The sequence below is a fragment of the Maylandia zebra genome, linkage group LG3 (assembly GCF_041146795.1).
Source record: "Maylandia zebra isolate NMK-2024a linkage group LG3, Mzebra_GT3a, whole genome shotgun sequence".
In the NCBI taxonomy this organism is placed as follows: domain Eukaryota; kingdom Metazoa; phylum Chordata; class Actinopteri; order Cichliformes; family Cichlidae; genus Maylandia; species Maylandia zebra.
The window spans coordinates 24,929,666-24,941,359 of NC_135169.1; the positions used below are offsets into that span (position 1 = coordinate 24,929,666).

At 39.7% G+C, this 11,694-nt stretch overlaps 1 protein-coding gene across 1 annotated transcript; it reads left to right on the plus strand.

Moving 5' to 3' along the window:
• The first annotated feature begins 2,540 nt into the window (after positions 1–2,540).
• On the plus strand, positions 2,541–10,363 carry cmasa (cytidine monophosphate N-acetylneuraminic acid synthetase a). The gene is made up of 8 exons (XM_024801853.2): positions 2,541–2,936; positions 4,574–4,716; positions 4,798–4,953; positions 7,353–7,489; positions 8,890–8,984; positions 9,074–9,245; positions 9,347–9,512; positions 9,761–10,363. Exons 1-8 carry the CDS (start codon positions 2,722–2,724, stop codon positions 9,973–9,975), a joined length of 1,299 nt encoding a protein of 432 aa, XP_024657621.2. The 5' UTR covers positions 2,541–2,721; the 3' UTR covers positions 9,976–10,363.
• Positions 10,364–11,694: the final 1,331 nt, after the last annotated feature.

The window sequence follows — 11,694 nt, forward strand, 5'->3', positions numbered from 1 at the left end:
TTCAACTCCCTCCACAGATTCTCTATTGGATTGAGGTCTGGAGACTGGCTAGGCTACTCCAGAACCTTGAAATGCTTTTTAAAAGCCACTCCTTCATTGGCCTGTCCCCTTTGCAGAAAAACAGCCCCAAAGCATGATTTTTCCACCCCCATGCTTCACAGTGGGTATGGTGTTCTTGGGATGCAACTCAGCATTCTTCCCACTCCAAACATGGCAAGTGGCGTTTATACCACATAACATTCTCGCGGGTTTTGTCCCTGTGGCCTTAGACAGCTCTCTGGTCTTGGCAATAGTGGATGTTGGAGTCTGACTGTTTGAAGGTGTGTAGATGTGTCTTACTGATAACGAGTGGAGAAGAGCTTCTTAAAGAAGAAGTAACAGGTCTGTGAGGGAGAGAATTCTCGCTTGTTTGTGGGTGCTAAATACTTATTTTCTGCACCATTATACAAATAAATTATTTAAAAATCATAAAATGTGATATCCTGGGTTTCTTTTTTACATTCTGTCTCTCACAGTTGAAGTGAACCTATGCAGAAAATTACAGGCCTCTCTCATCTTTTTAAGTGGGACAGCAATCTGTGTCTCCCAAATACTTTTTTGCCCCAATGTATCATCAGCTGGTAAACAAGGAATTAAATGAAAAATAATAACAGTAATAGTGTGAACCTTTTTTCAGTATGTGTTAGAAAGAGAAACAGAATATATTGTGGCGAGCTTATACAAGGAGGAGACAGAGGTGTCCTTTGGTCTTGCTTCCCGCGAGTTAGCCAGGGAGCAGAAACAGCACACAGCATCAAAAAGGCGTTCTCTCCACCCAGAAACACACAGTCGCAGAGAGAGAGAGAGCGCTACCTGTAACCATGGCAACATAACGCTGCCGCCTGGAACAACAGAACATAGCTGTCATGACCCCAAACAGCCCTGACCTGCTACAATATGTCACCCAAAGAAGAAGGACATGAAGCTGAAAGAAACAATCAGTTTCTTTGGGACAGCTGAGTTTTTGTGATCATTTAGCAGTAACTTATTAAGGACCTATTATCATAAAGACAGAAGAACATAACCACAGCATAGCATAACTGTCTTTATAAGTCTCTTTTTAAATTTTTTTTATGTGAAATATAATCTTCAATAACATCGTTTTTGTTCGTTTGCTGAATAGAGACATGTTAATCAACACTGATTATTAGCCTACTTGTAATGATTGGGGGAATTTGAATTTTGAATTCTACTTTGTACATAATCTGACAGACTTATTGGTTTAATGTGTCTTGAAGCTGTGGTATCACATTTAGTTTGATCTCCTGAATAATGTATCATTAATAAAACAGATTAAATGTATTGATGGGGGGGGGGGGGGGGGGGGGGGGGGGGGGTTTCTTGTCTTTACTAATAAAAAAAAACCTGGAATGAATCAGTTTCCCATGAAGAAGTTTCACTGAAGTGTTTGAGCTGATCAAATGACATTTATTTCATGTTTTCTCCACTGGGTTAAATACGTTTTTATTCAGTTATTAGATGGGACAAATTAAGAAGTCAACAGTCAAGTGAAAATAATCTGCACACGGAGGGTTGGAAAAAATGCATCAGCCATCATTGTGAATCAGTTTGTTTGGTTTCATCCAGCAGCACCACCTGCTGGACTAACTCTAACCTGCAGTCAAACTTCAAACGAAGCAGAAATATTTCTTTCGCCTCTGAACTTTAAGTGTGTGATCATCTGTGCTGAGAGATGGGAAATCAACGAGAATGAATGTGGATGGATTTTTTAAATCAACTGCTATTAAAATCAGCTCAAAGTAATAATTAATCAGAAATAATGTGTGTGAATTGTGTCAAAAAAGATCAGAGAAACTTGTTAATATGAGAATAATGTACAAAAAGACCTGAAGTTAAGGCTGGAACTGAAAACGCACATTTATTAAACACAACTACAACAATGTTTAAATAATAATAAAACAAGACTGATGCAAACACTGCAAAAAACTTAAGACATTACAGTAATGGTAAGACACCATAATAGTTTTATACATTAATTTGACTCTAAATTAAACTTACAGTTGCTTTACTCAAAGGGGGGAGTTTACAGGCTTTATCCTTTGCCTGTTGAATTAGGAGTGTTGTCCAAATTCAAATTGTAGTTTCAACACAGCGGACAGCTCTTTTCATTTCCTGACTGCAGTTCCCCTACCCTTCTTTTAACCTCTTAGTCCGGTTAGGAAAAAGAGGTATCGCTTCAGTCTGTCTGCAGATCAAAGTTAATGTTACTGATTGAACAGGTGTTCCTGGTGTGTGTTCGCTGTTCAAACAGCTGCAGGTACAGCAAAATGTAAGCGAGGAGAATAACATTTAATACATTTTCCAAATCACCACATTAATACACACACAGGTCGGTACAGTGCGTATGTCCTGGTTCAGCTCATATAATAAGGCGCATAGAACAAACTATAAACCCGCCTCCTCTCCCTGAAGAGGGCTGAGGAATCTTTCATTAATGATGACGCTGTGTTCCGGAGACCTGATTGGTCGGTGGGCGGTGCTTTCACACCTGTTGCTGTCTGATATTTTACTTAACCTGCTCCGGAGCAGGTAGATCTACTGCACAGGTTATCATAGCGATTTATGTCGGTAATAAGTGAGCCACCTTCATAGTAGGCCACGGAAGTCACCCGGATAAACCCAGACCTTGCTTCGTAGTAGGAGTAGATCTTTGACGTCGTTATGGCATCTGCTACACGGAGAAACAATGAGACCTCGTTAGACGAATGTCAGTCATCGAGCAAACTGCCGCGAAATGCCAAGAGTCACATAGCAGCTTTAATTTTAGCTCGAGGGGGGAGCAAAGGGATCCCGCTGAAAAACATCAAGATGCTGGCCGGGGTCCCGCTCATCGGGTGGGTGCTGAGGGCCGCCGTGGACTCGGGAATGTTTGACAGGTGAGGAAGGACAAGAGCTTTTATTGTAGGGTCAGATGAACGAGCACCAGCAGCCAACTTTAATTTATTTTCGTAATGAAAACATCAAATCAGATTTGATTATATTATATTAACCTACTTCTGTCCACATGTCATAACGGCCTCCTTAAAGTATTCTGCACATCAGTAAAGTCAGGGAATATAAAATGCATCAGTTTGCTCCCTGATCGCTAAGCAGCTGCTGAGCAGCTCTGTGCTCAGCTTTAAGTGTGACGTGGAGGAGTCCCACGCGTCCTTTTAGGATGTTTACTTAAACAAAGTCACAAATGAAGAAAACTGCTCGCATTTATCTACTATATTCCACTTCTTTTTTTTCATCGGCGTGACTCCGCAGACATAACCTGCACATTATGAGAAACATTTTCTAACATTTTTGTCAAACTTATTTTGACTTTACAAACACTATTACGATCTGGAATTTGTCTCTTCCTATTAAAGTCACCCTCAGCTGAAACATAACTACTCATACACTTAAACTGTGAGTTACAGCAATTCATACAATTATGCAGCAAAACCCTAAAACGTCCAAACTGCCAATGAGTTATTGCACTGTGAGCTCAGTTTAATTATCCGTTAACAGTTTAGTGCCGCTGCAGCCATCGTTTAACCAACATGAGATCATTCATCAAAAAATCTGCTTACTATAAGTGCAGGTTTGTTTGTTTGTTTGTTTGTTTTTATCGTACATCAGATCCGTTCATAAAAAAAATGGAGCATGCGCACTGAGCTAGGGCATAATTTATATTCCAGCAAAAAGAACAGCAATTATCAGTTATTTAGTCTTCCTACAACTGGTTTGTTCGTTTACCGATAAGCTTGGAGGTACGTGTGTCACCAAGAGGCTGGCAGGTTGTGTGCGTGTGGTTAATTACAGACACAAATTCTCATTTTGTTTTGTTAGCTTTTTGCGGGTCATGTCTTGTTTTCTGATAAGGTGAGAGTTCTCTGCCATCATTATCACAGCTGGCTGTGTCATTGTCGACAATTATACTGGACACATTTATTAATATTAAGCCCAGAATCCCTCTTAAGTCGCCCCAACAGGTGGATACACAGATTTGATTTTGCAAATTTCCTGATCCTCCCCCAATTTTTTTCAGTGAGCTTTCATGTGTTAAGTAAAAAAAAAAATGTGAAGAGACTGAGTCTCAGTCTAATCTCCTTAATTATAATGGATCACATCCATAGACCAAAAGTCGATATCGATATAAAAATGTCGACATAAAAATTAAATAAGCAAAAAAGAGACGGAAGAAACACCCTTCAACTATATTACGAGTGTTGACTGTTCAAAGTTCCAACTTCCCTCTTGCAACACCACAACTTAAACACACTGAGCCTAACAAAAACGGGAGTAAACAAACAATTAAAAAAATAAATAACACATGACAATTGGTAGAGAAATTAACTGTTTTGTATATCCAAAAACAAAAATATCGGGCGATATATCAGAGTATTGTTTTTCTCAATCGCTTACATTGGACGATCTCTAATCACTATAGCTTTGGCTATGAGGACAAAATACAGAATGTCTAGTAGTGTTATGAAAAGAGACGGTTACAATTAATAATAATGATTATGCACCTTCACTTTCACAGTGTGTGGGTATCAACGGACCATGATAAAATTGAGGAAGTTGCAAAGGCATGGGGTGCTCAGGTGCACCGGAGGAGTCCTAAAGTCTCCAGAGACTTTTCCTCATCAGTAGAAACCATCCAAGAGTTTCTTGAGCACCATAAAGGTAGGAACGTGTTTCTAAGATGGTCTCAAAGCATTGCCCTGCTGCCACACAGTGCAGATTACTCTGCTTTTGTTTTCACAGAGGTGGATATAGTTTGCCACTTCCAGGCTACATCACCGTGTCTCCACCCGTTCCATGTGAAGGAGGCCTTAGAGAAGATCACGGTGCACGGTTACGATTCAGTCTTCGCAGTGGTCAGGAGACACCAGTTTCGCTGGAAGGAGGTTAAAAAAGGATGTAAGTGAGCAAGTCTGCACATTTGACCTCTGATCTCACGTTTACCTTTTACAAAATGTGTTACTGTCTTACAGAAAGTATTATGAAGAGAAAGAGAATGAGCTGCCTAGTTAGTTAGAAATATACTGTAGTATATTTTTATATAATAAGCTCAAGTTATTCATCTATTATCCATTACGTGCTCCTACATGTTTGTATAACTAAACATATCAATGCCCCCTTTATCTGATTCTTATTGCACTACAAACCTCTTAAAATGCATTTAAAAACAACAAAGAACATAAAATTAATGTAATGAATGAGGTGTGTGCTCTTGGAGTGCTTCTTATATTTCAGCTGCCTAAAGGAAAGTATTTAAACTATTTTTAGAGGGTGTGGTTATCCTGTTCATCTTGTTTGTCTTCTCTTCCAAATAGACCTGTGTGTTGTGTTTTTACACTCACTTTCTCAATTTTCACAAAAAGGTCAGATTTCTTGTTGGTATGTTAAAGGATTCAAATGACAGGGAGGAGCAGCCATTAAATAGACGATCTTTGCACCTGCACCTTAGTAATTATTAACTGCGATAAACAAAATCCAACAGGTGCTTCACTGGACAAACAATGAATCCTTACAGTGACAGTCTTTCTTTTTTATACTTGTTTTTTTTAACTGCTTGGTGTTTCTAAAAATGGGATTGGAGAACTGGTCCCAAGTTGAGAACTGGTTATTTGAGCTATTACAGTACTAAATTTCCAAGCTTATCAGCTCCCTTCATCTGATAATTATTGATCTGCATGCAAGCAGCTTTCAGTTTTGATACTTACTCACACTTGTGCTTGTTTTCCACCCAGGGGAAGCACAGAGGCAGTTGTTAGGCATTCATGGATTACTCGTCTCCCTGCAGAGAGTGTTTACAAAATGCAATATACTGCCAAAAGTATTTGCTTGTCTAACCTTACATGCATATGAACGTCCCATTCTTAATCCATAGGGTTTAATATGATCTCTGCTGACGTTTTGCAACTATAATGGCTTCAACTCTTCTGGGAAGGCTTTCCACAAGTTATATGGGAATTTTTTTTTAATGATTCTTCCTGGGGCACATTTGCAAGGTCAGACAGTGATGTATGATGAGAAGACCTGCCTCACAATCTTCTCTCTAATTCACTCCTCACATAGTGCCTCAGTATCTGCTCTGTGATTATGTGCCCTACCACTTTTTGGCTGAGTTAAAAGAGGTACCAATAATTAAGTCACTGCACACTGTGCCTGACATTTCTTACCAACCTAAATCAGATGCAGCAGATTCATGTAACAAAACAAAAGTCAGGTACTTACATCATTTCCCAGTATGTTGATAGCTTAAACAAATAACATAACAAGACACTGATCTTTTCAATCTTGTTCACTCTCCATAGTTATACTAATAATAATCCAAAACATTGCCGGTTATCACGGCTGTCACTAGTTCATTTTCCACTTTTCTTCATTTATATCTTGCATTCACACAGAGTGCCAAAGAGGAGTGCAGCCATCTGTCAGGTGCGCAGCTCCAGGTAGTGGCTGGTGGCATTGTAACTTTGAACATTAAACTGCTGCTGTGCATTAATAAAACAAAACTAATAACAGCTAACATTTAAAAATCTACCTGACTAGTCCCACACTTTTGTATTTTAAAAGAGGCATGAAAGACCCAGAATCTCTCAGAAGTGAAGGGTTTTTGCAGCAACAGTGAATCTCCTCAGACAAGAACTAAAAGACTCTTAAGTTCCTACTGTCACCATACGGAGTGCTAATATATCCTGATGCGGTGAATCATAAAATCAAACTTTAAGTCCTAAGTTGTTAATTCCTTTTCACTTGCTTACTTGTCACCAATAAGACATTTTGAACCATGCATCCTGTTTTACTTGGCATAAAGTCATTTCACTTTGGCACATGCATGTATTTCTAAGTTGTGCTTGTAATTACCCACATGCACACAACCTGTCAGTGCACTTGATTACACACCTACCTCCAGGTTTACAACCAGTTTAAAGGTTAACTCATAAACTGGTTGTTGGAGGTATAGATCGTGACTGTTGTTCCTTTTACTGGAATTTCCTTTTCATCCTTCTTCATCGTGCACACTCGTGTTTCCTTTTTTCATTAGTTTTATGAACAGATCAATACAACTCTTAACATGTATATGATAAAAGATATACAAACAAACAAAGCTACAGAATTTAACACATTTCTCACAGATTTGGTCACCCACCTACTATGATGGCATGAATTTCCCTTCAATGTCTTTTTAAAAACTCAGTTCACTCACGCACTGGTTACTATGTCAAGAAGCAGACAGCTTCTCTGTGTAAATAACTACTTAATGGAAAGAGGAGTTTGCATTGTTATTAATGGATCCTGCTTCTTTCTAGCTGGTGAGCAAACAGTGCCATTCAATCTGGAGCCAGCCAAACGGCCGCGACGTCAGGACTGGCCAGGGGAGCTGTGTGAGAATGGCTCATTTTACTTCGCCAAAAAAGAGATCATTGAAAAGGAAGGACACTTGCAGGTAAAGGTGGTGGTGATGATGGTGGTGGTGCATATATGGTTTAAAATTACTATAATGACTTTATAATGACTGAAAAAACAGCCCCAATGCCCAACAGTTAAACCGTGCCTTTTTTTATTCCTGGTTGGCACCAACATTAAACACACACCTATAAGACAGCAGCAGATGAGATTGATGACAAATGGATCAGATTTCATCAGCTAAGTTGTCGAAGAGATTGTTCAATCCCTATTGCTGTAAAAATATCTCAGCATGCTGTCTGCAAGCTTTTGAAATCTCCAAACTCTTTATTATGAAAAGGAGTCCTTGGACTGCAGGAAAAAAGTCTGCTTAAAACAGGAACAATGTTATTTTTATAGGGAAAAAGTGTCATTGAATAAGAAGCTTAACTTAACTTTGGGAGGAAGTAAAGAAAAAACAGACTTTCTGAGCTGGATTTCCTGTGTTGAAAGTTTAGTTAGTTGTGTTCTATTTTTGTGGGATTCTTACTGAAACTGTGTTACGTTCCCCTGAGGGGTCTAGGCGATGAGGGGGGAGTAACAAAAAGTGACCGGGTTAGAAAAAGGAGTCAAGGAGGCAAAAGGGTTAAATCAAAGAGTTTTATTAAAGTTCCCTTTCAAACTCAACTAAAAGAGACGGACAAACCACTATCACTGTTTAAGAAAACAAACAAAACTCAGGCGTGGTCAATAAAGTAAAACGTAAGCCAAAAAGAAAGAGCAGCTCACTAGCTGAAAACCACCAAAAACACTAACACAGCTCACTAGCTACAAACACTCAGCTCACTAGCTACAAACACTCAGCTCACTAGCTACAAACACTCAGCTCACTAGCTACAAACACTCAGCTCACTAGCTACAAACACTCAGCTCACTAGCTACAAACACTCAGCTCACTAGCTACAAACACTCAGCTCACTAGCTACAAACACTCAGCTCACTAGCTACAAACACTCAGCTCACTAGCTGTAACCGCACTCTGGCCCAGAGCTCACCTTTCCCTGGGCTTAAATCTCCCTGATTACTGACGGGAGTCAGCTGTGTAAAAGGGAAAGGTGGCACCTCAGGCAGAAGAGGTAGTGGGACACGCCCACACAGGCACCTTCAGGAGGAGGCCCTGCTAGGGCTGTAACAAACTGATATTGGGTTCAATTTCATTTGATACTCAGAGTCTTGCGTATTTCTCTCTTTAATTGTTGTGTAGTTTGATGTATTTAGGAGAAGAATCTGGCACAAAACAAAACCCAAAACATAAGGACAGAGATCTGGCTGGTACCCAACAAGGGGAAAAAAATCTATAATAAACCAAAGGACCAAATTGGACTGTGACAGCTCCACGGCTTTTCCAAACCCTTTGTGTAACAATACATCTAAGTCATGCTTGTGTTTTCACCTCTGTAGGGCGGTAAGTTAACCTACTATGAGATGCTGCCGGAGTACAGCGTAGATATAGACGTGGACATCGACTGGCCTGTGGCAGAACAGAGGGTTCTCAGGTGAGAAGCGCCGAAAATAATGTCTACCAGTCAGCTTTTAATCAACTATCCATTCCCTTTCCTGATACAGCCTATGTTTCTCCAATCAGGTACGGTTACTTCGGTAAGGACACACCAGAGGTGGTCCGCCTAATGTTCTGCAACATTTCCGGCTGTTTAACTGATGGAAAGATCTTTATGTCTGTGTCGGGAGAGGCAATGGTGTCTGTCAACACCAGAGACACAACTGGGCTTCGGATGCTGCAGGAAGAACAAGTTGAGGTTGGATTTTTTTTTTTTTCAGCTGTCTGAACAGAATTACGTAAACTGGCCCATCTTGTGGAACGTCGCTCACAAAACTGCACTCTGTCTCGCTTCACCAGGTCATACTGTTGACCACAGAGAAAGACCCCATTGACCCAGCTTTGCTTCAAAAACTTGAAGATAGGATAATGTGCAAGGTTGAGAAGGTGGGACAGGAGCCGCTGAATGATTTGCAATCAATCGTTGAGAAGAAGAAGCTGGAATGGAAGGATGTGGCGTTCATGGGTAAAACAACTGTATTTTTATTTGTTAACAGTTTAATTGGCAGGAATTGGAAACATGTTGAGGCTACTGCTTTAAAAAGTGGTGTATTTAACATTTATGTTAAAGTGCTGTTTTAATCAAATCTGAATAGTGTCTGGCAACAAATTAACAATTAAAGATGTCTGACTGTTTGTGTTTGTGCAGCCAATCTCTGCAGCTTGTTTAAGTAAATTATTATAGGGACTAATGATCTTCTGTTCCCCTCTCAGGTTTTGATCAAGCAGATGTGAAATGCCTGAACCTGGCAGGGCTGAGTGCAGTACCCGGCGATGCTCCAGCTGTGGCTAAAAAGGCTGCAAAGTACATCTGCCATTGTGCTGGGGGATCGGGAGCTGTGAGGGATTTCACCGAGCACATTCTGCTGCAGAAGCAAATGGCAAAATCTCAGAGGGATCACGACCGCATCGACCGCCACAACTTCTAATCTTAAAAGAAGTCTACATGGAAAAGGTTGAGAGTACTAAAACAAAACGATGCACATGCATGTTAGAAATATTGAGGCCAGATTTACAGTAGCCCACCCTCTTTCAATCTAAGGTTTTATATATCAGGACATCAAAAAAGTCATGTGGTCTGTACATAAACACAAAACACATTAACACATTATAAAACACTTTTGTTTTAAAAAATAAACTACAAGGGAACTGTTCCCACTAAAGGTCCAAACAACAAACTTGTTGCACCAAAAATGTCTTTTTTTTTTCACTATGGCTAAGCAATGTACTTGACCTCTTAGGTTCTCAAAATTGTCTTCATTTTTAACACTAATAGAAGTTTTTTTTCGGTTGATTTAATAAACCTGGTCAAAAATATTCCCTGGCATTCATGTCCGACTTGGCAGTAGCTGGGTTAAAGCAAAGAAACTTGCACCCGGACCTCATGCAGTGAAGGTTTTTGTCCCCCCTCCCCACACACACGCACGCACACACACACTATGAATAGGATTCTTGCACATGGAATAAAAGAAGAAATTTTGACAACGCTTTGAATTTCATACGTTAAATCAGATGTTAATTTAGGTTAGGGTTGAATTCCATCACACAAAGTAAAGCACCAAATGTAAACATAACGCGTTAAGCTAGCACTAGCAAGGCTGCACTGAACTGTCACATTTACTACAAGGACACTGGAGGACTGTACTAGAAAGCAATGTTTGGGGTCAACTCTGAAGCTACTGTCTAAGCTCTCTCTGTAATCACAAATCTACAGATGGCGTCACTGTTATGTTTTTCTTTTTCGAAACTGGCAGATAGTGCCTCCAAGTCCTGGGAAGAAGTCATGCAAAAATCCAAATAATTACAAGGTCGATGTGAAAAAGAAATGAAGTCCTCTATCACCTCTCCACTCAAAAACATGTCACAGTTATCATGCATCTGTTGTTTATGCCGCTGATATCCCCTGCTGCCCTGCTTCAAACATAAGGGCAATGCCTTAAATAAAACTGAAGTTTGATGGTTTCTTGGTAAGGTTTGGAGGTGAAGCTAGCTGGATTCTGTCACTTTCCTCTTTTTGCAGGCTTTATGCTTAGCTAGGTTTCTCCTCACTGTAGTATACTCTAGATTATTCTAGAATAGGGTAAGAAAGCAAACGTATTCTTTAAAAATAAGAATTTAACAGTGTTTGTGAGGGGGGGGGGGTAAGGTGGGGTAAGGTGTATGTGTAAAGGTGTATTCTTTCCATTTTTAATTCTGTTATTCAAAGATTTTGCATTGCTTTTCTCCTGTGCTTGTTTTGGTTAAATGTCTTTTAAATCATTCTCTGGTTTTAATTTGACTGGATTATGATTATTTTATAATTATTTTTAAATTAATAAAATATTTCAAGTTAACAAAACAAGTTTGGGTACTGTCATCATTATCCATTTTCTTAACAGGAATGTAGTTGGACAAAGACAATTTAGGTCATCACAAAAACTCAATACTTCATGGCATTTGCTAATGTTATTTTGAACATCGGACAATTTCTCTGCCAAAAGAAATTCTGGCACGGGTCAATTTTGGTCTCCACCCTTTTCCAGCTGAGGACCATGGCCTCAGATTTGGCAGTGCCTTCCACTGTCAAATCTGAAAGTGGTGAAAGCCTTCCAGCACTTGGCTATGCCTTGAAATTCTGTCCTCAAAAATTACAAACAGAATCGGTGACA